This window comes from Geotrypetes seraphini, chromosome 1 (genome assembly GCF_902459505.1).
Source record: "Geotrypetes seraphini chromosome 1, aGeoSer1.1, whole genome shotgun sequence".
NCBI lineage: Eukaryota > Metazoa > Chordata > Amphibia > Gymnophiona > Dermophiidae > Geotrypetes > Geotrypetes seraphini.
The window spans coordinates 144,995,295-145,022,542 of NC_047084.1; the positions used below are offsets into that span (position 1 = coordinate 144,995,295).

At 45.3% G+C, this 27,248-nt stretch overlaps 1 protein-coding gene across 4 annotated transcripts in view; it reads right to left on the reverse strand.

Moving 5' to 3' along the window:
• MGARP (mitochondria localized glutamic acid rich protein) overlaps positions 1-23,697 on the reverse strand; it is a 47,175-nt gene extending 23,478 nt beyond the window's left edge. The window contains exons 1-2 of one of the 4 annotated variants that reach the window (XM_033939330.1): positions 23,192-23,255; positions 12,388-12,491 (exon numbers count right to left, since the gene is read on the reverse strand). In XM_033939330.1, coding sequence (XP_033795221.1) covers positions 12,388-12,477 — 90 coding nt within the window. In that variant the 5' untranslated portion in view covers positions 12,478-12,491; positions 23,192-23,255. Of the gene's footprint in view, positions 1-12,387; positions 12,492-22,718; positions 23,014-23,066; positions 23,256-23,363 lie in introns of those variants that run through there. The other 3 variants (XM_033939340.1, XM_033939349.1, XM_033939320.1) reach the window with 3 other exon arrangements.
• Between the last annotated feature and the right edge of the window lie 3,551 nt (positions 23,698-27,248).

The following is a 27,248-nucleotide window of genomic DNA, read 5'->3' on the forward strand; positions in this document are numbered from 1 at the left end:
CCCATGTCCAAAGCCATACTTAACTTCTCCCACCTTTAACTACAAGTCACAGCACCTGTAGCACAGACTCTGGACATACCACTTCTAAATGTGCTCTGTGGGAAACCCAAGGGGTTTTAGAATTTTCACAATGAACATACCTTAGGCCCCTTCCTGGTGCATTCTGTGGTTCAAAGCAAATCCAGCTGGATACCACCCAGCCCTATTATCTGTTTTCAAGCAAGTAGTTCTAGATCAGTGGTCTCAAACTCAACCCTTTGCAGGGCCACATTTTGGCTTTGTAGGTACTTGGAGGGCCTCAGAAAAAAAATTGTTAATGTCTTATTCAAGAAATGGCAATTTTGCATGAGATAAAACTCTTTATCTATATATATATATAAAATCGGAGGTATGTATGTGTGTGTGTGTATGTGCCGCGATCACGCAAAAACGGCTTGACCGATTTGAACGAAACTTGGTATGCAGATCCCTCACTACTTGGGGTGATATGTTCTGGGGGTCTCGCGGCCCACCTGCACACGTGGGCGGAGCTACAACCTGAAAATCAGATTTCACCCATTCATGTCAATGGCAAAAATGTAAAAAGCTGCCAACGAAAAAACGGCTTGCCCGATTTGAACGAAACTTGGTATGCAGATCCCTCACTACCTGGGGTGATATGTTCTGGGGGTCTCGCGGCCCTCCTGCACACGTGGGTGGAGCTGCAAACAGAAAATCAGATTTCACCCATTCATGTCAATGGAAAAAATGTAAAAAGCTGCCAACGCAAAAACGGCTTACCCGATTTGAACGAAACTTGGTATGCTGATCCCTCACTACCTGGGGTGATATGTTCTGGGGGTCTCGCGGCCCACCTGCACACGTGGGCGGAGCTACAAACAGAAAATCAGATTTCACCCATTCGTGTCAATGGAAAAAATGTAAAAAGCTGCCAACGCAAAAACGGCTTGCCCGATTTGAACGAAACTTGGTATGCAGATCCCTCACTACCTGGGGTGATATGTTCTGGGGGTCTCGCTGCCCACCTGCACACATGGGTGGAGCTACAAACTGAAAATCAGATTTCACCCATTCATGTCAATGGCAAAAATGTAAAAAGCTGCCAACGAAAAAACGGCTTGCCCGATTTGAACGAAACTTGATATGCAGATCCCTCACTACCTGGGGTGATATGTTCTGGGGGTCTCGCGGCCCTCCTGCAAACATGGGCGGAGCTACAAACAAAAAATCAGATTTCACCCATTCATGTCAATGGAAAAAATGTAAAAAGCTGCCTTTCTCACAGTAATTCCAACTACCTGGGGTGATATGTTCTGGGGGTCTCGCGGCTCACCAGCACACGTGGCCGGAGCTACAAACATAACATCATATTTCACCCATTCATGTCAATGGAAAAAATGTAACAAGCTGCCATTCTCACAGTAATTCAAAAACGGCTTGACCGATTTAAACGAAACTTGGTATGCAGATCCCTCACTACCTGGGGTGATATGTTCTGGGGGTCTCGCGGCCCACCTGCACACGTGGGCGGAGCTACAAACAGAAAATCAGATTTCACCCATTCATGTCAATGGAAAAAAATGTAAAAATCTGCCATCCTCACAGTAATTCAAAAACGGCTTGACCGATTTTAACAAAACTTGGTATGCAGATCCCTCACTACCTGGGGTGATATGTTCTGGGGGTCTCGCGGCCCACCTGCAGACGTGGGCGGATCTACAAACAGAACATCAGATTTCACCCATTCATGTCAATGGAAAAAATGTAAAAAGCTGCCATTCTCTCAGTAATTCAAAAACGGCTTGACCGATTTGAACGCAACTTGGTATGCAGATCCCTCACTACCTGGGGTGATATGTTCTGGGGGTCTCGCTGCCCACCTACACATGTGGGCGGAGCTACAAACAGAAAATCAGATTTCACCCATTCATGTCAATGGAAAGGATGTAAAAATCTGCCATTCTCACCGTAATTCCAACTATAAAACACTTTCTATGACACTATAACCACTAGGGACATCGTTTCTATTCTACCACGGACACCATGCATATAGAGTTTGTATGTTCTAACTGTGTTTGTAACTTTCCTTCATGCACCCCAGTTCATAATGTTATTACATTACATGAGTACTCACATATGCTGAACTAGGAACACAGGTTCCATTCTGAACCGGGAAACAACTGCATGGAGTTTCTTTTCAACCTGAGTTTCCACATATTGAGTTGTTTTAATCAATACTGGAACTTTTGGATGCCACTTATTCCAACAGATCTTCCTTTTCAGTTTAAGAGATTGCAAATTCCAGTGAGACTTGCTTTCTCTATCACAATCAACAAATCACAGGGACAGACTATTACATAAAGATCCCCCTGTTTTTCCCATGGACAATTCTATGTTGCTTGCTCAAGGGTGGGTTCACCCAAGAATTTATATGTTCTTGCTCCTGGAGGTGAAACTAAAAATGTTGTTTATAATCAAGTTTTGTGTTAGTTGTATTGTATTCATTTTGTCAAATATTTCACATTATAATTTGAATATTGTACTTTTTATAAAGCTGTTAAAAAGTAATTTCATTCACCACTATAAAGTATCTTTATTTGATTCCATTTACAGTGTTATTGCTATAATTAAATACCCGTGCAACGCCGGAGCATCAGCTAGTAGTTTATAAATCTTTCCTTTTAGTTAAGTCTTGATAATAATATTGTAATTTATAGCTAAAGAGACATATGATCAAGAAACTGTTTTATTTTACTTTTGTGATTATGAAAAACATACCAAGGGCCTCAAAATAGTACCTGGCTGGCCGCATGTGGCCCCCGGGCCGCGAGTTTGAGACCACTGTTCTAGATGAAGTCGAAGAGATCAAATTTTCATTCAAAAACAACAATTTATCCAGATCAAAGAGAACTGCATTGAATAATTTGAGAAACAATCCTGACATCATTATAAAGAATGCAGATTAAGGGGGGGGGGGTGCAGTTGTCTTGTTAAATAGATCAGATTATATTGCAGAAGCATTGAGGCAGTTGAATAATTCTGCGGTATATAAAGAAGTCTGTTTGGATCCTACACCAAGATTAAGAATGTCAATTTCAAAAATCACCAAATCAGCTTTAAACAGTGGTGCTTTAAAATCTTCAACAACCCCATGGCCGCCCTATCATTTCAGCAAGAGGCTCTTTACTTGAAGCACTATCCACTTATGTGGACAAATTTTTGCACGCATTTGTGGAAACACAACCATCATATATTAAAGATACAACACATTTTTTGAATATCACTGCTGATATTTCCAGGTTCAATGATAAGTTTTTGATGGACACTCTTGACATTAATTCTTTGTACACTTCCATTCCCCAGGAAGCAGCGCTAGATGTTATCAGAGAAGTTTTGCATTCTTGTGCATGTCCACATTTGGTTCTTACCAGGTTAGCCATGCAAGAAAACTTTGTTCTTTTTCTAGATAAACTGTATGTCCTTTTGCACCATTGATAGAATGTATTTTCATGAACAAATTTGAAAATGAACGGATATCTAATTCCCCCTTTAAAAAGAAAATATTTTCATGGCACAGGTTCATTGATAACATTTTTATTTTGTGGACTGGCACTATTGATGAATTTTTGTCTTTTTTCAAATGGTTAAATAGCTGTGAGCAGACACACAAGGGGTTTATCACCAAAGTGCACTGCAAGAGCACAAACTGCAATATTTTACTACACTCAACAAGCTGTCATCCTAGCGGCTGTAAAACCAGTATACCATATCCACAATTTTTATGTTACAGACGTATTCGTAGCAAATATAATGATTTAAAATCACAATCAAAATCATTATATAAAAAATTCAGTGATATAGGTTACAGTACCAAGAACCTTAAAATTGCCCAAAAAAGAGCTAAATATAAAAGGGATCTTTTACTAAGTACATCATTAGAGAATGACACGAGGAAAAAATCTGTCCCCGTCACTGCACCGTCCCCGGCCCACCATCCTCTGCACCGCCCCATCACCACTGTTCCCTTCACCGCCCCGTCACCGTCATCCCTTTCACCGCCCCGTCATCGCCACTGCCATCCCATTAACCGCCCCGTCACCGTCCCCGCAGCATCCATATAAGCCTCAGTACTGCGAAACACCATGAAGACAGAAGAGAGTCCTGCCACTACTACTACTGCACTGAGAATCTGTTTCAGTGCCTCTGCCCTGTAGTAAAAACAGAACATAAAATAAATCAATTGACTTGTCCTTCCTTGCAATGACGTGTCCCCCATGTTCACCTATAGCTCAAATCAGGTCAATTGTGCACACTAAAAATGCAGGAGGATCTGGAACGTGAGCGCAGGCAGGCAGTGATACAAAAACAGCGTTCCACCATCTCCCTCCCTCCACCTCACCTTAGATGTAGAATATGCCGGCTTTCTTTTTCGCCCAGCCGCACGTGCGGCTGCTCATTTGTTCAATATTCTCCTCTGACGCAACCGGAAACAGGAAGTTGCAAGAGAGGAGAAGATTGAACAACTCGAGCAGCCGCGCATGCGGCTGGGCGAAAAAGAAAGCCGGCATACTCTACATTAGTGTTTTTCAACCTTTTTACACCCGTGGACCGGCAGAAATAGCACAGTTACTTACCGTAACAGGTGTTATCCAGGGACAGCAGGCAGATATTCTTGACTGATGGGTGACGGCACCGACGGAGCCCTGGTACGGACAATTTTAGAGTGATTGCACTCTAAGAACTTAGAAAGTTTTAGCTAGGCCGCACCGCGCGTGCGCGAGTGCCTTCCCGCCCGACGAAGGCGCGCGGTCCCCAGTTAGGATAAGCCAGCTAAGAAGCCAACCCGGGGAGGTGGGAGGGACGCAAGAATATCTGCCTGCTGTCCCTGGATAACACCTGTTATGGTAAGTAACTGTGCTTTATCCCAGGACAAGCAGGCAGCATATTCTTGACTGATGGGTAACCTCCAAGCTAACAAAAAGCGGGATGGAGGGAAGGTTGGCCATTAGGAAAATAAATTTTGTAATACAGATTGGCCGAAGTGTCCATCCCGTTTGGAGAAAGCATCCAGACAATAATGTGATGTAAAAGTATGAACTGAAGACCAAGTAGCAGCCTTGCAGATTTCCTCAATGGAAGTGGAGCGGAGGAAAGCTACAGAAGCTGCCATAGCTCTAACTTTATGGCCCGTGACAGAACCTTCCAGTGTCAGGCCCGACTGAGCATAACAGAAAGAAACGCAAGCTGCAAGCCAATTGGATAGAGTGCGTTTAGATACAGGATGACCCAACTTGTTAGGATCAAAGGACAAAAACAGTTGAGGAGATGATCTGTGAGGCTTAGTGCGTTCAAGATAGTAAGCCAGAGCACGTTTACAGTCCAAGGTATGCAAAGCTTGTTCACCTGGATGAGAATGAGGCTTTGGAAAAAATACAGGTAGGACAATGGACTGGTTAAGATGAAAGTCAGACACAACCTTAGGAAGAAATTTGGGGTGTGTACGGAGAACCACCTTATCATGGTGAAAAACAGTGAAAGGTGGATCGGCCACTAAAGCATGCAGCTCACTGACCCTCCTGGCAGAAGTGAGCGCTATAAGGAAGACCACTTTCCAAGTAAGAAATTTGAAATGCGCTGTGGCCAAAGGTTCAAAAGAAGGTCTCATTAAAGCAGAAAGAACCACATTGAGATCCCAGACCACAGGAGGGGGCTTGAGAGGTGGTTTCACATTGAAAAGGCCCTTCATGAATCTAGAAACCAAAGGATGAGCCGAGAGGGGTTTTCCATGAATAGGCTCATGAAATGCAGCAATGGCACTAAGATGAACTCTGATAGAAGTAGATTTAAGACCAGAGTCAGATAAGGAAAGAAGATAGTCCAACACCAGTCCCACTGCTAGAGACATGGGATTATGGTGATGTAAGAGGCACCAAGAAGAAAACCGAGACCACTTCTGCTGATAACACTGGAGCGTGGCCGGTTTCCTGGAAGCATCAATGATAGAGCGGACAGGCTGAGAAAGGAGTGAATGAGCTGAAGTCAGCCCGAGAGATACCAAGCTGTCAGGTGCAGAGACTGTAGGTTGGGATGCAGTAGGGTCTACTGATGCTGAGAAAGCAGAGAAGGAAACAGTGGAAGAAGTATGGGATACCTGGAACTGAGTTGAAGTAGAAGGGAGTACCAATGTTGCCTGGGCCACCGTGGAGAATGAGAATCATGGTGGCTCGTTCCCTCCTGAGCTTGAACAAAGTCCGCAGTATGAGCGGTAGAGGAGGAAATGCATATAGGAAGAGATTGGTCCAATCCAGGAGAAATGCATCGGGTGCCAGACGGTGAGGAGAGTAGAGTCTGGAGCAAAACAGGGGCAGCTGATGATTGTGAGGAGCTGCAAAAAGGTCCATCTGAGGAGTGCCCCATTGAGCGAAAATGGACTGGAGAGTCAAAGGGTCGAGAGTCCATTTGTGAGGTTGAAGAATTCTGCTGAGATTGTCCGCTAAGGAATTCTGTTCCCCTTGAATGTAGACAGCCTTCAGGAATAAGTGGCGAGCTGTCGCCCAAGACCAAATCCGTTGGGCTTCTTGACACAACAGGCGAGAGCCCGTCCCTCCCTGTTTGTTGATGTAATACATTGCAACTTGATTGTCTGTGCAAATGAGAAGTACTTGAGGAAAGAGAAGATGTTGAAAAGCCTTGAGGGCATAAAACATTGCTCGGAGTTCCAGGAAATTGATGTGGTATTTCTTTTCCTGGGCAGTCCAAAAGCCCTGAGTTTGGAATTCGTTCAGGTGAGCTCCCCAGGCATAAGGGGAGGCGTCTGTGGTGATCACAAAATGATGAGGAGGTAGATGGAACAGTAGACCTCTGGATAGATTTGAAGATGTCAACCACCAAAGAAGCGACTGTCGAAGAGACGAGGTCACAGATATGTGCTGTGAGCAAGGATCCGTCGCTTGTGACCATTGGGTCGCTAGAGTCCATTGCGGAGTACGCAGATGGAGACGTGCGAAGGGGGTGACATGCACTGTGGAAGCCATGTGCCCCAAGAGCACCATCATGTGATTGGCAGAGATGGTAATCTGTTGAATCACCTGCCGACAGAGATGAAGGATGGTCTGAAGGCGGTTGGATGGAAGAAACGCCCTCATCAAAACAGTGTCCAGAATGGCTCCAATAAATTGAAGTCGCTGGGTCGGAATGAGGTGCGACTTGGGTAGATTGATTTCGAAACCCAACAGTCGAAGGAAGTGAATGGTCTGATTGGTGGCAAGCAGAACCGCCTGAGGGGAATGAGCCTTGATCAACCAGTCGTCCAGATAAGGGAAGACTTGAAAGTTGTGAGAGCGGAGATAGGCCGCTACCACAATCAGACATTTGGTGAATACCCTGGGAGAGGAGGCCAGGCCGAAGGGTAGCACCTTGTACTGATAATGATGTTGATTGATGAGAAAGCGCAGATATTGCCTGGACGTCAGATGGATAGGAATATGTGTGTAAGCCTCTTTGAGATCGAGGGAGCATAGCCAGTCGCCCTGAGTGAGAAGAGGGTAGAGGGTGGCAAGAGAGAGCATTTTGAACTTCTCTTTGACCAAACATTTGTTGAGATCTCTGAGATCTAAGATGGGTCTGAGGTCTCCGGTCTTTTTGGGAACTAGAAAGTACCTGGAGTAAAATCCCTGACCTCGCTGATCTTGAGGAACTTCTTCGATGGGATTGAGAAGAAGGAGGGATTGAACCTCTTGAGCGAGAAGGAGGGACTGAGACTTGTCGGAAGCAGACTCTTTTGATAGGCCTAACGGCGGAGGAGTCTGAAAATTGAGGGAGTAGCCGTGGGCTATGATAGAGAGCACCCACTGGTCGGTGGTGATTACTTCCCATCGAGAGTGAAAAATGGTTAATCGACCTCCTATGGGCTGTGGAAGAGGACAGGAGGGAGGAAGACTGGCAATGCCCTGGAGAAGAGAGTCTAAAGGGCTGAGTCGGCTTAGTCTGAGTGACAGGTTTTATGATAGGCGGCTGTTGTTGGCGAGCCTGTTGTTGCTGTTGCCGTTGCCTCTGAGGTTGAGGAGGATGAGGCTGAACTGGACGAGCAGAAAACCGCCTGCTGTCTAAAAGGACGAAGAGGAGGAGGTTTCTTTTTATTTTTCAATAAAGTATCCCACCTCGTCTCATGAGCAGAAAGCTTTTGAGTGGTGGTATCCATAGACTCTCCAAACAGCTCATCCCCTAGGCAGGGAGCATTGGCGAGGCGGTCCTGGTGGTTAATATCAAGGTCTGAGACACGAAGCCAAGCCAATCGCCTCATTGCCACAGACATAGCCGTGGCTCGGGATGTGAGTTCAAAAGTATCATAGATGGAACGGACCATAAACTTCCTGAGTTGTAAAAGACTGGAAGTGCATTGTTGAAATGCAGGAAGCTTGCGGTCAGGAATATACTTTTGAAAAGAGGCTACTTGCTGGATTAGATGTTTCAGGTAGAAGGAGAAGTGAAACCCATAATTACCTGAACGGTTAGCCAACATAGCATTTTGGTAAAGTCTTTTACCAAATTTATCCATGGCCTTGCCCTCTCTGCCAGGAGGGACAGAGGCATACACACTAAAGCCAGCAGATTTTTTTGAGGGTTGACTCCACCAGTAGAGATTCATGGGGCAACTGGTGTTTGTCAAACCCTGGAATGGGAATCACTTTATAAAGCGATTCCAGCTTTCTAGGAGCTCCTGGAATGGTTAGAGGAGTTTCTAAATTTTTGTAAAAAGTTTCCCTCAAGATGTCATGAAGAGGTAACTTTAAAAATTCTTTAGGAGGTTGGTCAAAATCCAAAGCATCGAGAAATGCCTTGGATTTCTTAGAGTCAGACTCTAAAGGGATTGAAAGGGTGTCTGACATCTCCTTAAGAAACTTGGTGAAGGAGGAGTGCTGTGGCTTACTAGCAGGATCCTGCACCGATGGATCATCCTCATCTGATGAATAATCTTCGGTACCGAGGGGGGTCATCAGAATCATCCCACAAATCAGGGTCCCATACCGATGGGAGACGGCCCTGAGAAAGGGGAGTAGAAGATTCGGTATGCTTGGTTTTGCGTACCGACTTTCCTGACCGTGTCGACACCGTACCCGGTGACTGTACAGCGGTACGGGTGTCAGAGAACGGTACCAGATCCGAAGCGGAATAAGCAGTACGCCGAAGCGACTTCGGTTCCACCGACAGAATAGGCATAGATACAGATTTGTGCGGTGCCGATAACGTCGATGCCGATAACATGGGCTGGTCGACAATCGGCGCCGAAGGCTCAGTAGGTACCGACACTGGAAGGTTCGGAGTCAGCAGAGCCGGGAGCAATTGTTGCAATTGCTCCTTAAGCTGGACCTGAAGGATGGATGCTATTCTCTCATCCAAAGACAATCCCGATGGCACCGGTACCGCTTTTTTCTTGCTCGGTACCTGCGGTGCAGCTCGACACTCAGGCGAAGTCGATGCCGATGAAGAGGCAGTAACTTCTATGGGAGCGGAGCGTTTGCGGGGCCGGCGCGCAGTCTGCAGGACTTGGCTCACTGCTTGCTCGACTGGCGGGCCAAGGACAGTAGGGGATGGCTTCTTAGCCGGCTTACCTACAGGGTGCGACACTGAGGATGGATCTTGCGGTGTCGAAGTCACCGGTGCCGATTTGGTGGAAGATGTCGGTGTCAATGCCGGGGGTACTTCCATGGCGGCACCGAAAAGAATCCGCTGCTGAATCTGGCGGTTCTTTAGAGTTCTCTTTTGAAGAGAACTACAGCGGGTGCACGTTTCTGCCCTATGGTCCGGACCCAGACACTGAAGGCACTACTTGTGCGGGTCGGAGAGGGAAAAAGGACGTGCACACCGCTGACACTTCTTAAAACCCGGTGAAGGGGGCATGAAGGGAAAAACGGCTGTAGCAAAATCGAAGCCCGAGGCTTCGATGGTGCCAACAGGCCCCACCGGGGCCGACCGAAAAAAAGTAAAAAAAAAAAAAAGACCTTTTTTTTTTTTTTAAACAAAAGAAAGAAAACAAGAACGTGAAATGTTCACGAGGAAAACAAACGCGCGAGCGGGAAGGCGAGTAAAAATAGAAAAATTTTTCCAACAGCAATTGGAACACGCATCTTCTTAGCTCCGCAAAAACTAAGAAACTGGGGACCGCGCGCCTTCGTCGGGCGGGAAGGCACTCGAGCACTTTCTAAGTTCTTAGAGTGCAATCACTCTAAAATTGTCTGTACCGGGGCTCCGTCGGTGCCGTCACCCATCAGTCAAGAATATGCTGCCTGCTTGTCCTGGGATAAAAAATAATTATTTTGTGGACCGGCAAACTACTAAGACTAAAATTTTAAAACCCTGTTTCCGCCCCATCTCCGCAAGCTCAGTCACCTCAGTAACTATAGAAAAATAGATAAATATAGTACAAAATATAGACAGCAGATATAAATTCTCAAAACTGACACATTTTGATCACTAAATTGAAAATAAAATCATTTTTCCTACCTTTGCTGTCTGGTGATTGATTTCATGAGTCTCTGGTTGCGTTTCCTTCTGTCTGTGTATCCTTTTTTTCTTTACTCAGGCCCAAGAATTGTCCCTTTCTATTCCCTCCCTCTGTCATTCCTATGTCCTTAGTGCCCTCGGTGCCTCCTTCCCATGTCCTTAGTGCCCCGTCCTGTCTTTAAGAACATAAGAAATGCCTCTGCTGGGTCAGATCCGAGGTCCATCATGCCCAGCAGTCCGCTCACGCGGTAGCCCAACAGGTCCAGGACCTGTGCAGTAATCTTCTATATCCCTCTATCCCCTTTTCCAGCCCCCTCCCTCCTTCCTACCTACCTGAATCTATCTATCTCCCTCCCTCCCTTCCCTTTACCTTTGTGGCGCGTTTTGAGTAACTTTCACAAGGCCGTCGGAGCCTGCAAGCAGTAGCGTGCATGTGTGGGCAGAAGCTTCGCCTCTGACACAGCTTCTGGTTGAGTCAGAAGAGAAGCTTCCGCCCACACACGCACGCTACTGCTTACAGGCTCCGACGGCCTTGTGAAAGTTACTCAAAACGTGCCGCGAAGGTAAAGGGAAGGGAGGGAGGGAGATAGATAGATAGATTCAGGTAGGTAGGAAGGAGGGAGGGGGCTGCGCGGGGTCACCGATTGCGCGCCCTGATCAGAGACGCGGCAGAGCAAATCAGGGCAGTAGAAGGCCCCGAAGCAGCGTGTGTAGAGTGCTTCAGATGCTGCTGGAGTCGCAGGTTTGTCGGGACCGCGGGAAGGGAAGTGGGGACGGAAAGGGACTAAGGGAGCCGGCCAGACCGCGGGAAGGGAAAAGGTGGGTAGGGGAAATGCTGCTGCACAGGGAAGTAGTGTGGGGGGAGGGAAATGGAGGGGGAGGGAATGCTCCTGTGGCTGCTGCACAGGGAAATGGGGGGAGAGAAATGCTGCTGCATAGGAGGCAGGGAAAGAGACATACAGATAGATAGAAAGAAAGACAGACAATGAGAGGAAGGGAGACAGAAAGAAAAGAAGAAAGACACAGGGGCAGGGAGAGACAAAGAAAGAAAACACAGACAAAGGGGGCCAGGGAGAGAGACAGACAGAAAGAAAGACAGCGGGAGGGAGAGAGAGACAGAAATAAAGAAAGACAGACAGACATATATTCTAGCACCCGTTAATGTAATGGGCTAAAATACTAGTCATTAATAAGATTATATTGTGTGTATATGAAAAATGAATGGAAGAAATGGTGTTTACAATTAATACTATTATTATGTGAGTGAGGTCTGGGGAGGAGCTTGGGCAGGTCTGGAGCGAGGCTTAGGGCGGAGCTTTTGGGCCCCCCCCACAAACAAAAGAGCGTTCCGCTGCCTATGGTTTCATGACCACTAAACAAATTTATGATTGCTCAGAACTTGAAGGCCTTTGTGCTTCATGTATGAAGAGGTACCACCAACTTCCATCAATTGATTAGCTAAATTCAGTTTGTGATTGTTTTTAACCAACATGCACGATATTTTAAAATATGAATATAGAATCACATGTAACACTGACTCCCCCACTGCTCCTTTCTTGGTTGCTTTCTCTCTTCCACAACTTATATGCTACTGTAGACTTCAGAAAAGGGAATGGTGGGCATAATGCAATATGCTCCTTCCCATCTCACAGAATCCAAAGAGTCGAGAGTTTCTATTTCTCTTGTCGTACTACACTAGCTGTCTGGATTTGAGGTTTCCATTTTGATTTGTTTAAGCTCCAATAGCTTTTCTTTCCTCTCATGCATATTCATTGTGGGAATCCTAAAAACCTGGCTGGGTGAGTCTCAAGGGTTGGGTTGAAGACAGAAGGAAGAAAAAACAAAGGTCATACAGTGTAATTTACTGTCAAAATGTATACTTACATAAGATCCTGCACCAGCCACACTGACACCAACTATCAAATAATAAATCATGCTCTCTCCGGAGGAGCCCGGTACACTGCTAGAGGACATTGGCCGAAGGGGAGCTGCAGAAAGCATCAAAACAAAAATTGTGTGAAAAAGAGCCAGGAGTTCTACCATCTGTTGCTACAGATACTGTTATCTCTGATTAATCCCCTCTGTCGTGACCAGATAATTAGAGAAGAAACTAGCTGGGGGATGCACTAAAGTCAGTGACCGTCACTATACCTGTTTTCACAGGTTTAGCAACGATTGCTGATAACCGACCTGATGCACTAAACAGCCCCACCGCGTGTGATCGCCCATTTTCCAATCTGATCCATACAAATTAGTAAAACCCCATGCAAAATAGCCAAGCAATCGATTTACTAACATTGCTTGGCTATTTAGCATATGGTTTTACTGATCGTAAAACCTGATTGTGCTAGACCTGTGCAACTGCGTTACTGACAGGTCTGCTTGGTTTGTTTGTTTTTTCCCCCCAATGCCATAGATATTTTGCATGTATTACACATGCAAAATATCTGCTCCATTAAAAAAAATTAAAAAGTCCCCCACTGACGCCACCCCCTCAACGCAACCCAAAACAAATGGCAGGAAGGATGCCCAATCCCTCCTGCCATGAAGGTCAGGACCAGACTGCCACTCCCCCCACCCCCAAAAAAAGGGAGGGATGCCCACTCCCTCCTGCCATGAAGGCACTCCCTCCCCCTCAAAAAGGCAGGAGGGATACCCAATCCGTTCTGCCATGAAGGCGTCCACTCCCTCCTTCCTGCCCCCCCCACCAAAAAAAAGGCAGGAGGGATGCACACTCCCTCGTGCCACCAGAGGACCCCCATGCCCCGTACCTTAAAAGTTGGGAGGAGGTAGTGAAAACACCTCCTGCTCCTACTCCCTCGATGACTTCCTTAAGAAGTCCCTGATTGACTCAGATGCTTCAAGCCCCTCCCACGATTGCACTGGGGAGGGGGCTAAGGCCCAGTGTCATTGTTGAGGGAGGAGGAGCAGGAGGTTTTTTCGGAACCTCCTGCTCCCAACTTTTAAGGTATGGGGCAGAGGGGCAGGTGAGAGTGGGCATCCCTTCCCTCCTTTTCTGGGGGGCCAGGGGGAGGGAGTTCCTTTAATGGCAGGAGGGAGCGGGCATGTTGTGTGGGGGAATTTTTTTTTTTTTTTTAATGGAACAGGTTGTGCGTGTTTAGCAGCTAGGAGGCCGACAACAATCACAGTAGAATCCATCTGAATCTTTATTTATAATCCATTACAAATATCTTTGAAAAACACTTTGAATTGACTCCTCCGTCATTAGTAGCGGTATAGAAGCTTCCAATAAAGACAAAAAGTGAGGCCCCACTTGAAGTATTGTGTTCAGTTTCTGTCTACAGCCGTCATATGAATGAAGCAGTGAAGCAAAGTTATGTTATGTATATGGCAAGTATCCTTTCTACCTTTTTCCTGTGTTGCTTTTTTAAGAGTTGTATTATAGAATTTCTCTTTAATCATGGTTATTGTGCAATCACATGTGAGTGACATTTTATATTTTAATTCACAGATTACAAGGTGTTTTGTCGGTATCACACTACTCTTATTTCCTTGGCATTTTGAGCAGTTTACATCACCCTCTGGGTCCCTTGAGAAAGAATTTCGAAACATGGTCCATGTTGGGACCTGCTGACACAGTTGAAAGCTAAGTGGGAACTTCTTTCTCTCTTTTGCCATTGAAAATTAGTTGAGTACTTGAACAGTATGTCCTTTTCAAGCTCTTTTTCAAAATAAGTCATACACAGTGATGGGGTGGTGGGTTTGGCTATAGGAGCCAACGCTCCTGGTCAAATTTCACAATTCTGAGTGTATGTGAACACTTTACTTATTTTACAAGTCAGATATATATTTTGCTTATTTGCATACTGAGAAGTCTTATACAGTAATTCTTTGACTTCTTTGCCCTTTAAGCTACGATTACACACACCCTCTACTATATTCAGTAAGGATCTAAGAAGACCAGAAGGCTTTGAGCATGCGCAAATGCTCAAGGCCCAGTCCAGCCCAGCACAGGGAAGAGGGAGGATCTCTGTCGCACTGCCCAGCCCAGCCCAGGCCAGAAGAGGGAGGATCTTCGGGCACCAGCACCTCCTGTGCATTGGTGCTGGTGCCCAATCGGGGTAAGCGATGTAGTTGCGGTGCTCGGGGGGGGGGGATGTAGGATCACAGGGGAGGGGGAGGATGCCGGTTTTCAGGGGGGGATGCCGGATCGCGGGGGGGAGGGATGGAGCAGCATCGGTAGTCTTGGGGGGGGAGGAGAAGGTAGAACGAATCAAAGCGAGTTTCACTTACTTCCTATGGGGAAACTCGCTTTGATATACAAACAATTTGGTTTACGAGCATACTTCTGGAACGAATTATGCTCGTAAACCAAGGTTCCACTGTATAGGCCAATAGTTCAAACACAGGCAGTATTATGTGTGCAAAGCTTGCAAATCCCTACATCCAAAACAAAGGGTCCTTTTATTAAGGTGCGCAAACCAGTTTAGCACGCACAAAAGATTAGTGCGTGCTAAATGCTAAGATGTGTGTAGGAATATAATAATAACTTTATTCTTGTAACCGCCACACCTCATAGTTTTAGATCAGTGGTCTCAAACTCAAACCCTTTGCAGGGCCACATTTTGAGTTTGTAGGTACTTGGAGGGCTTCAGAAAAAAAAATAGTTATTGTTTTATTAAAGAAATGACAATTTTGAATGAGGTAAAACTCATTATAGTTTATAAATCTTTCCTTTTGGCTAAGTCTTAATAATAATATTGTCATTTATAGCTAAATAGACGTATGAACAAGAAACTGTTTTATTTTACTTTTGTGATTAAGATAAAACATACCGAGGGCCTCAAAATAGTACCTGGTGGGCCGGGGCTGCAAGTTTGAGACCACTGTTCTAGGCAGTTCACAACAAAGAAGACTGTATAATCAGTGAAAATACAATTGAAATGGAAATACATCAGAGGAAAGATGTCAGTTTACAAATTTGCCAAACAAATCAGTTTTCAGCAGCTTCCTAAAGGACAGGTACGACTGTGCGTAAGAAATGATAGCGCACCTTAATAAACGGACTCCCAAATGAGTCATCCACTTTAGCAAGACGATTAGAAAAGATTTTTCACAACTAGTTTTTTAGTGATGCGGAGTTGTTGACATAGTGCGTGGGTTCTTTTTTTCAAAAAACTTTATTCATTTCACAACTCAAATCAAGTACAATCAATATAAATAACATTTTACCTTCCAAATACACCTGACATCTTATAATTTGTTCTTATAAAGAATTGAACACTATTTTAAATCTGATAAAGCTATATGAATAGGGTAACATAATAGAAGCTGGCAGCGCTTGATATAATGTGCTGTGATTAAGAACCCACGAACTGTGTCAGCGACTCCGCATCGCTGTTTGGCGCCCTGCTGAAGTATTTTATGCGCACATTTAAACCAAAAATTCACTAAAAAACTAGTTGTTAAAAATCTTTTTCTAAAACGCTGAATTAAGACTGTGACGGGAAAGGACTTTTGCATTTGTTCTATAAAGATGGATGTAGGGCAGAAGTGAAGAAGAGAAAAACAGCAAATGGATAAGAAGGCCCTCGGAAACAGAGTTAAGAGAAAAGACAGAAGGAAGTACAAGCAGAGACTGGGAAAAAAATGATTAGAAAAATATAAATCACCAAATAAAGGTAAGAAAATTATTTTATTTTCAATTTAGTAATTACAGTATCTCAGTTTTGAGAATTTATATCTGCTAATTATACATTATTTTGCACTGTTCAGGAACAAACATTTCTTTTTATTTCTCTGGTGGTGTACTGCATGCAGAGTCTGCCATCTTAGTTTAGTTTGTGTATATTAGGACTTTTTAATTTGTGGTCCTGTATTTGCATAGAGTTTATCTGTGTTCTGTACATGTGACAAAGGTCAGATGTTCTGGTAGGAAGGAATGTGATGAAGCATTATTGGTGTCATGGTCCCAGTTAGGAAGACGTTTGTAGTCGTGCTGCCCGATTCACGATTTGAATCGTTTCACCGATTTAAATCAGGTGAATCGATTCGAATCGGTTCGTTTTTGTTAAAAACCGGACTTACCGATTCAGCTGCAAGACAAGTTCGGGATATTTCACGCCGCCGGACTCTACCCATCTAATGTAACTTCCGGTTTTGCGAAACCGGAAGTTACATCGGAAGAAATGAAAGGCGTGGGAGAGTCAATTGGCGAGCGAGCGGACCTCGTGCAGCAGACCTCGGCAACAGCAAATACTATTTTTGGCTGGTTCTTTCCCCGCATTTCTTCTTTCTTCCCCGCGATTTAATATCCAGTCCAGTAAGTAAATGAATCGGAATGGGGGCTAGTGAGTCTTGGGGGCTGGGGATAGAAGCTGAAATCGGCAGGAGGGCTGGGGATGGAAGCTGAAATCGGCAGGGGGGCTGGGGATGGAAGCTGAAATCGGCAGGGGGGCTGGTGAGTCTTGGGGCCTGGGGATGGAAGCTGAAATCGGCAGGGGGGCTAGGGATCGAAGCTGAAATCGGCAGGGGGACTGGTGAGTCTTGGGGGCTGGGGATAGAAGCTGAAATTGGCAGGGAGGCTGGGGATGGGAGCTGAATCGGCAGGGGGGCTGGGGATGGGAGCTGAGAATCAGCAGGGGGGCTGGTGAGTCTTGGGGTCTGGAAGCTGAAATCGGCAGGGGGGCTGGGGATGGAAGCTGGGAATCGGCAGGGGAGCTGGTGAGTCTGGGGATGGAAGCTGGGAATTTTTGGTATGATATTGCCTTGGTTAAATAAAATGTTTAAACTTAAAAAGCTGTGACATTAACAGTGAATCGAATCAAATTGAAAAATCGATTCAACAGGGTGAATCGAATCGAATCATTTTTCTCTGAATCGGGCAGCACTAGTTTGTAGGCTATCCTTCAGCACTTTAGGATCTAAAACTGCTCTTCCTTAAAAATTAGCTAAGACCACTGTCACTTGTGGTCTGGGGTGTTTGATCAACTCTGAGCGTCAAAAATACTATGATTGCCTCTGTCTTGAAAAATATTGTTTTAAAGAATAACAAAAGTTGTCATTTTCAAAATGAGGTCTGATGAAACCACTAGAAACGCAAAGCAAAAAAAGGGGAAGACACCATCCATGCAAGCGTACAAACAAGGGATTTCTTCTTCTAGCAACATCCACCACCACTGCCTCTAGGGCAGGTTAATAGGAGACAAAGGGCTAGATTCACTAACCTGCTGATCATGCCCGATCCGCAGCAGGCTGACTGATCCACAATGGGTCAGTATTTAAATGGAGGTGATCAGAGGAATGCCCCTCTAACCACACATAGTAACATAGTAGATGACGACAGATAAAGACCCGAATGGTCCATCCAGTCTGCCCAACCTGATTCAATTTCAATTTTTAAATTTTTTCTTCTTAGCTATTTCTGGGCAAGAATCCAAAGCTTTACCCGGTACTGTGCTTGGGTTCCTACTGCCAAAATCTCTGTGACTTACTCCAGCCCATCTACACCCTCCCAGCCATTGAAGCCCTCCCCAGCCCATCCTCCACCAAACGGCCATATACAGACACAGACCGTGCAAGTCTGCCCAGTACTGGCCTTAGTTCAATATTTAATCTTATTTTCTGATTCTAGATCCTTTGTGTTCATCCCACGCTTCTTTGAACTCAGTCACAGTTTTACTCTCCACCACCTCTCTCGGAAGCGCATTCCAGGCATCCACTACCCTCTCCATAAAGTAGAATTTCCTAACATTGCCCCTGAATCTACCACCCCTCAACCTCAAATTATGTACTCTGGTTTTACCATTTTCCTTTCTCTGGAAAAGATTTTGTTCTACGTTAATACCCTTCAAGTATTTGAACGTCTGAATCATATCTCCCCTGTCCTCTAGGGTATACATATTCAGAGCTTCCAGTCTCTCCTCATACGTCTTCTGGCGCAAGCCTCCTATCATTTTCGTCGCCCTCCTCTGGACCGCCTCAAGTCTTCTTAAGTCTTTCACCAGATACGGTCTCCAAAACTGAACACAATACTCCAAGTGGGGCCTCACCAATGACCTGTACAGGGGCATCAACACCTTCTTCCTTCTACTGACTACGCCTCTCTTTATACAGCCCAGCATCCTTCTGGCAGCAGCCACTGCCTTGTCACACTGATTTTTCACCTTTAGATTTTCGGACACTATCACCCCAAGGTCCCTCTCCCCGTCCGTGCATATCAACTTATCTCCTCCCAGCATATACGGTTCCTTCCTATTATTAATCCCCAAATGCATTACTCTGCATTTGTTTGCATTGAATTTTAGTTGCCACAGATTAATAATAATAATAATAACTTTATTCTTGTATACCGCATTACCATGGAAGTTCTATGCAGTTAACAGATGAAGAGACTGTACATTTATAGCGAAGTTACAATTTCGTTAATGTTACATTTACATAATAGATTATACATTTTCAGTCATGTTACATTTACATTTTAGATGATGACTTTACGGTGAATTTATTTTTACAGCTAGGTTGTATATTCGGAGTAGTTACATTCACTATAAGTTACATACAGCGGTGATACAAATGGCAGTGTTACATACGGAGGTAAAGAGTCTGGGGGTGAGTCGAGGTAGAAGGAGAAGGAAGGAGGAGGGAGGGTAGATCAGAGGAATTTGTCAAAAAGGTAGGTTTTGATTAATTTCCTGAATGTTTGATAGGGGGGGGAATTGGAGATGTAATGTAATTTATTTCTTTTATACCGCTAAACTCCGTTAGGATTCCAAGCGGTTTACAGAAAAATAGACAATAGGGTGCATTAAAATTATAAGTAAAATAGGTACTTAGAAATTCCCTTACTGTCCCGAAGGCTCACAATCTAACTAAAGTACCTGGAAAAATGACAATTAGTAGAGTAATGAAGAAATAAAATAGAGAATAGATGAGAAAAATAAGAAAATAAACATTCTAATAAGATTACAATGATCTAAAGGACTTTGAAAGGTTGAAAAAAGAGGGGAGATAAGAATAGATGCAGAGGGAGAACCGTTGAAGCAATAGAATTCTGGAGAAATTTAAATGAAATTTGAATGATAAAATAAAACAAAATAAGTGGTAAAACAATAAGTGAGATTACAAAATATATCATAAACTAAAAAGAATTGAAAATAAAATCAAAACAGTCAAAACTGAAGTCAAGCTTGAACGGGCCCCCGAGCCAACCGTTGGTCCGATGGCCAGACTGCAGCCTTCCTCCTTCGGCTCTCCCCTGCTGGAATGGGGGAGGAGCTAAGACAGTGTCGGGTGCCCCGCTGGAACGGGCCCCCAAGCCGACCGTCGGTCCGATGGAGATGAGAGTAGAGAGGCATTTGTTCCATTTGCCCGCTTGGAATGCTAGAGATCGGTCGAGGAATTTTTTGTAAAGGCAGCCCTTCAGGGAGGGAAAGGAGAACAGGCAGGTATTTCGAGTACGAGATGGGCCAGCAATTTCAAGGTGCTCAGATAGGTAAATTGGTGAAGAGCCAGCTAAGGTTTTGGCAAGCGAATTTAAAGATGATTCTTGCCTCCACCGGCAGCCAGTGGAGTTTAGTGTAGTAGGGGCTAACGTGGTCATATTTTTTGAGGCCGAAAATGAGGCAGACAGCTGCATTTTGCACTATTCTTAAGCGTTTGATGGTGTTTTTGTAGGCTCCTAGGTATATGATATTACAGTAGTCCAGTATGCTTAAGATTAATGATTGGACCAGTAAAGGCGAGGTGGTCGAAGTGGCGTTTGATGGTGCGAAGTTTCCAGAAGGTGCAGAAGCATTTTTTGACCTGGGCATTGGTATGGTCTTCGAAGGTCAAGCATCTATCTAGGATGACTCCAAGTATTTTTATGGTGGGGTTGATAGGATAATCTAGGCCGTTCAGTTTCAGGGAAGTGTTTGTTATTTTATGGGTAGGGCTTGCCAGAAAATTTTTTTTTTTTTTCGGTGTTCAATTTTAATTTAAATTGCGAGGTCCATAGTTCTAACTTGTTGAGGATTGAAGAGGTAAGTTGTTCCGTCTGTTGAGTGAATGAAGTTAGGGGGATGATAATGGTGATGTCATCTGCCTATATGAATGATTTAAGGTTTAAGTCGGCTAGTGTCCGAGCCAGAGGGGCCAAGTAGATGTTGAAATGGGAGGGGGATAGTGGGGAGCCTTGTGGGACTCCGCAGTAATTACGCCATTGATGGGAGAAGGTTCCGTTGCTGTGGACCTGATAAGTACGGTTAGTTAGGAAGCCTGAGAACCAGTTTAGTACTTGACCAGAAATGCCGATGGAGTCAAGGCAGCGTAGCATGATATCGTGGTCGACCAGATCGAAAGCGTTGCTTAGGTCGAATTGGAGTACTAGGGCGCTTTTGCCCAGTGAGAATAGGTGGAGGAGGTAATTTGTTAGATCAGCTAGAACCATTTTTGTGCTGTGGTTTGAGCGGAAGCCGGATTAGGAATCGTGAAGGATGTTAAACTTTTCTAGGTAGTTCATGAGGTCATGGTTAATGAGGCCTTCCATGAGTTTTTGGAAGAGAGGTATGTTGGCGATGGGTCTATAGTTGGCAGCAGAGGAGATGGGTTCTTTGTTGTTTTTGAGGCGGGGGGATATGAGAATGTGGCCTAGTTCAATCGGGAAGAGACCAGTGGACAGGCTTAGTGAGATCCAATTGAAGAGTTCGGCTTTGAATTGGGGGGGGGGGGGGCGGATTTAATGATGGTGGGTGGGCAGTTGTCTAACAGGCAGTTGGAGTTGGCGTATTTTGAGAAGAGTTTGAGAAAAAGGTTCCAGTCTGGGCTTTCGAAGGAGCTCCAGGTCATGTCAGCCCTTGAACCTGTTGTGTCTACTGCTGGAAGGTTGAATATTGTCTCAGTGTTGGGAGTTGTAAGAGATGATTTTAAGGTTTGGATTTTGTTGGCAAAGTGGTCAGCTAGGATTGTTGCGGGGGGCGGGAGTTCTGAGCTAGAGCATTTGTGTGAATCGGTGTCTAGAAGGGAGTTGACTAGTCTAAAAAGTGCTTTACTGTTTAGTGAGCGATCCTGAAGCATGTGCAGACCATCTTCTTTGCCTGTAGATGGCCAGTGCCTGCTTACAAAAGCAGCAAAATTTTTTTTCTTTTAACTTCACGTTCGAGCCCGTGGTTTTAACCCGCAGGTTAAAGCCACAGGTTTGCATTGCGGGGAAGGGCAGGAGAGTCGGGGCAGAAAGCGGCAGAGAGCAGGAGATCGGGTCAGAGAGCAGGGCGGCAGAAGGCAGGGCAGTCGGAAAGGACCTGAGCAACTGGTCCTCAGCAGTCGCTTATTTCTGGATTGATGTCCCAGTTGGTGCCCCTCATTTTTATTTTTTTAGTGAATCGCTGCCTGCCTACATTTGAATGCCGTTCCCCTTCATTTGCATGCGCGGATTGGAGGATGATTGCGACAGAGGTTAGTGAATCGGGTAAGAGGAAAATCGGGTCGCAAAGGGGTCGCTAAGTAACACACAAAAGGGAAAAATAGAAAATTTAACATATGCAAATTTAACAGAGACAGAAAAATAAGAGACGATTCACTAAGATATTCTTCCTGTTCTGTGTCAGAAGGTGGGTAACAGTTCACTGAAGATCCCAAACATTAAAACCATCTCAAGGGAGTGAGGATTATAATGCACTTTCAACCCACCAGAATTATGGTAAGAAAGCCAGATATTAAGCGACAAGGGAGGGACCTGAAAGTGGAATTTACTTTAAAGTAAAGAGTTGCATGGGGACAGAAATCCCACCCTTCCCCGCCAGGATCCTCTCCATCTCCACCCATCCCCGCAAGGAATTACCTCCATCCCCGCCCGTCCCCATAAAAAGCAGCAATTACTTCTGACAGGATCATCAATTCCACAGTTTCTTTTGCTGTTTTCCTTGTGGAATCTCTTTGGTGAAACCTTTTTTTTGTTTTCTGTTCAGGTAATTAACTTATAAACCCCCTCTTTTACTAAGGCTGACGTATCCATTATATTATATGGACGAACCCTGCTTCCAAAGCCTTCCATCCCCGTGGGAGTCCCGTTGGCTAGAGGAGGGTCCCCGTGGGAGTCCCGTGGGCCAGAGGGGGGTCCCCGTGGGAATCCCGTGGGTTAGGGGGGATTTCCACAGGACCCGCAGGATTCCCGTTCCCCGTGCAGACCTCTACCTTAAAGAACAGTTTTCTTCCCCCCCCCTGCTTTCAACTGCATTTTAATTGAAAAATCATAAATAACTACAGTATTAGCTTACTTATAACAGTAACACAATAGCAGAAAGATGAAGAAATACTAAGATGGCTAAAAGACTAAGGTGAAGTCAGGACGTTGCGTAATCTAAGTCTATTCTTGGCTTTCTTCGCCTTTTACACTTGGTCCTTTCAAAATATTACAAAATAAAGGCGAGTGGGTCCAATGCGTTCTAATACCCTTTATTTTGTCGCTGCCTTTTCAAGTAGCCTAACGTACACGACCCGAAAACACTTCACGTTTCCTATTTTACATGTGCTGATAAAAAGGAGAGAATTGCTGCAACGAAAGCTAAAAGGAGGCGGGGGAGGGGGGGTTCTGTAGGTCTTCGTGAAGGAATGACGCGAAAGACCTGGTTGTTTCTGCTCTTCCTCTTGTTAGTGGCTGTTGGTTTGTTGTGGCTTCTATTTATATATCTAAAAAATTTAATAAAAATGACTTTTTTTAAAAGGGGGCGGGGCGTCGGCCATACGTTACCCTCAACCTATCTTTCGTCACTGCAGCGCTAGGTGACCTTCATTGGCGAAAGGGACACTTACACCGGCAGGCTGGCTCACATTCCAGCGTTTCCGCCACTCCCTCCCACGCCCCGAACGTCACCTGCAAAGCGCACCCAAAAAAACCTGACAGTACCCCCCCCCCCCCTTACCATTTCTGAGCAGCGGAGCAGAGGTGGTCCTCGCCAGCGGCACGAGCTTACGCCACGCGGCCCTGCAAAGGTGCATCGCTGCGCCGTCCGCGAGCAGGAGGAGAGCAAGGGGAGCCTGTGCAGCGCGCGCGCGAGACACTCGGCTGCGGCGGTTCGGGGAGTATGGGCGCGTGCCGGAACACGAGTGCAAGGGCAGGGTGCGAACGTCAGCGTCTCGCGCGCGCGTCAAAGGCAACCGAAGAGGCGGGCTAGTATCTGGTACGCTTAGGAGACGAGGGCGCGCTGGGCTTGGCTTTATTTTTGCCGTATTAGGAAGGGGGGGATAGTTCGTCCTTCCCCGGTTGCGCCAATCAGCGTCGGAGAAAGTGCTGGGGCACTGCTTGGAGAACACCTGAAGGGCGCGAGGCAGTCGATCGTAGAGAACGTCGTAGTGGAGATTTAGACTTTGGAACGCGACGCCGCTAAATGACCTTGTGCTTCTCGGAACAGATTGTTGGACTTAGCCGTCTAGTCTCCTCGGACTTTTGCTTATGGAAAAATAACACTGGTCCGTTTTGTTAGATCTGTCTCTGGGTCTATTGAACCTGCCGATTCCAAAAATGGCACCAGTTTACTCCTATCAGATCTAATTTTTTTTAGATACAGAACATGGCCCATCTACCACTCTTCACTCTGCTCGCCCATAAAAAAAATCAGGATATTTTAATGTAGTGTTTAATATATTTTAAACATGAAGGAAACATATTAAAAGTATAGAACATGAAAATCTACTTATTTCATACCCCTCCCAGCATGTCAGTATCATACTCTCTCTCCCTCCCTTCAACCCATTTATAGCACTTTATTCCAACCAGTCCCTCTTTTTCCCTCAGCCCATTTACACCACACTATTCCCCCCCCCCCCCCCATTTTTTTAATTTTTTCTCCTGCATAGGCATGTTAATGCTTTATATTTGGGGGCAGGGAATTGAATTGGTCTTGGCCTGCTCTACTCCCTAAATCTTTTAAACCTGTTTTGCTTCTCATTTTCCCAGCCTTTTATTCCATCTACTCCCCAGCAAGGTCCAATGCACTTTTCCATAGCTAGTGGCTATTCCATGGCGGTTTGGCTTACCTACTATCCCTTTACTAATTCTTCTCACTCTCCTTGACAGGTGAGTCTTCCTTTTGTCTGTAACTTTTAACTCATCTTCAATTTGTGACTTCCCATTGACCACAGCCTTGGATCATTTCTTTGCTCTTTGTGCCCTGCCGCCAGGCTCATTCCTGTTTGGGGGATTGGTTCCTCATCCTCTTTTGCACTGCAGCACTTACATTGGCATTCACAGATTCCAGACCAATGGCTACCTTTCTGCCTACAACGTCCATATGCTCACCCTGAGTGTTAGAAGCCCAGCAAGGATCATAGTTTCAAACCTCAAAGAATACATGTTGTAGCAGCCGAGGACCTAGGAGCATGCACTTATACTAAACCACTATGTTCTGGGATGCCTGCAGAATGTTGTTCTGGTAGCTAAAGAGCAAATATCCAGCTCAAGGAGCCGATTTGAGACCGGTGAGATGAGTGCAGAGTTTAACCAAGAGTAAAGAGTGGAGCAAGGATTCAGCAGTTAAGCAAAAAGAAAGCCAGGGAATCAAACCATGACACCATGTCCCTTCTCCACCATCCCCAATACTGCCAATGGGCTCCTGCCACTCTTGCTGCTAAAGCTGCTCAGCTACTTCTTTAGGCTCATATAGGCCAGTGCCCCCCACCATTTCTACCGTTTGTGGCAGGTAATGTGTGAAAATATGAATTTTTGTGAAAGGGAACAGTGCTACTCTCCATTCTTTCTCAGTTCAATTCCTGAATAGCCCTTTCAATATCAGAGCTGCCAAAAGAAAGTAATTTTTAAAAGGGAAATTTTCAGTTCATGATATTCCATCCTAACCTCCTTTTCCCATCTTTCTAATAAAAAACCTTATTTATCCCCAGTGACTGCAAGGTTGGAAGAGCAGATACCCAAAACTTACAAGCTCAATTAGTAATATTTCCCTCTCAGTGACTCTTGGGTTCACTCAGTTATGGGACATAGCTGATTAATTTGAACCAGGAGCACAAAAATCTAAAAATGATCTGGTTGTTTTTATTTTCTTCCTAGTTTCACTCCTCCTGCCACTTCCATCCCTCTCTACCCCCCTTAGTGCTGCTTCTTCCTTCTGCTCCTCTCTACTCAGAAATCTTTTCTTCGCTTATCTCCTCTAGCCCCCAGTTTCTCTCTAGTCCCCACAGTTTGAATCCCAGTTTCTCTCCCTGTCCTCATCTCTTTCTTCAGCTCATCCCTCACCCACTTCTTTGTTTCACAGCCAATGCCAACCCAGCTTACATGCACTGCAGCTGTGTTCCTTTTTTCAGTTCATATCTCTTCCCACAGCCTCTTTTTCTCACACAACCCATCAGTGCTTGTGCTACACTCCTTTCCCTGCTTCTCTTATTATTAATTCCTCATTCCTTTCCTAGTACCTCCATCAGCATTCTCCCCCTCTCTATGGAAAACCAAAGGCAGGAAGCCTTGACTCTGACCTCCCTGCTGTTCTCTTCTGCTCCCTGCTATGAGCCCATTGCTCAGCCATTACTTAGCCAGCCAATAGCTGCAGGAGGAGACATCAACCTTCTGTCCTGCTATCCCCTGCAGCCTAGTTGCTGGCTAAGGACTGTTTGACCAATGACATCTCCTAAGCCACTGGTCCTGCCTCCTTTGCAGCATTATTATTTGGCTACAAAAAGGCTGCAGGGGGAGCAGTAGCTAAGCAAACACTCTTACTTCCTGCTTTCCCCTACAGCTGTACATCGGGAAGATTTCAGCTCTGATGTCTGGGCAGTGCTGGAAAGAATAGTGGGGGTGCCCTAGCACCCAAAGTGCTGGCAACTGTGCATATAAATATCATACTGGGACAAAACATAGGTCCATCAAGTCAAGCATCTTGGCACTGATGCACAAAAGGTTTCCTTGCAAGTAACACTGGTTTTAACCATACTTGCAAGGAAACTCTCCTGGCGATGCACAAAAGGGTTCTGCCTGGCTGCTACTGATCATTGGTAGCAGCCACTGAGAATCCTATACTAATGCATTACAAGGAGCTCATTAGTATTCCAACGAGCACTCCATGTAATGCACAACAGGGAAACATGTGGTTTCTCATGCAATCTAACGACAGGGTCTGAGCTGTTGTAATTTTACTTTCCTATCAGTGCCTGAACGCAGATTGACTCAGGCACCGATAGGAAAGTAAAGCTATGACAGCCCACTCTTCTGGTAAAGGCTCCGTTGTTAAAAATCGTTAAAAAAAGTCCTTGCCTCCCTCTCTCCACCCCCACCCCCCCAAGATCAGCAGGAGAGATACCCACTTCCTTCTGCCAATGCCTGAACCTCACCCAATACTGCCCTCATACCTTCTAATGAAGATCGGTAGAAGGAATGCCCACTACCTCCGGTCTTGGTCACAGCTGCCTGGAACCCTCCCCCCATACCTTTTAATGAGGACCGGCAGGAGAGATACCCACTTCCTCTACCTCTTCAAAATGGCAGGCCGTCCCCTTCCTGGTGCATCCCGGTGATACATTAGAAGGGGCCTAAGACCCCTCCCCTATTGTGCTGAGCATTGCTAGTAAAAGAAAAATCGCTTCCACTGTATTTTTTATCATGGTGTCAGAGCTTTGTGCATCTGGGCCTTATTTCCATCAGTAGCCAAGTTGAGTCATAACTAACATGACCATTTATTATTTTCATCAAAACGGGACATCTATTAATATTCAGCCCTGCCCCCAATCGCACCCTAGCCCCAGCCCCAATTTCTTCCATTCATTTTTCATATACACACAATATCTTATTAATTCATAATGGA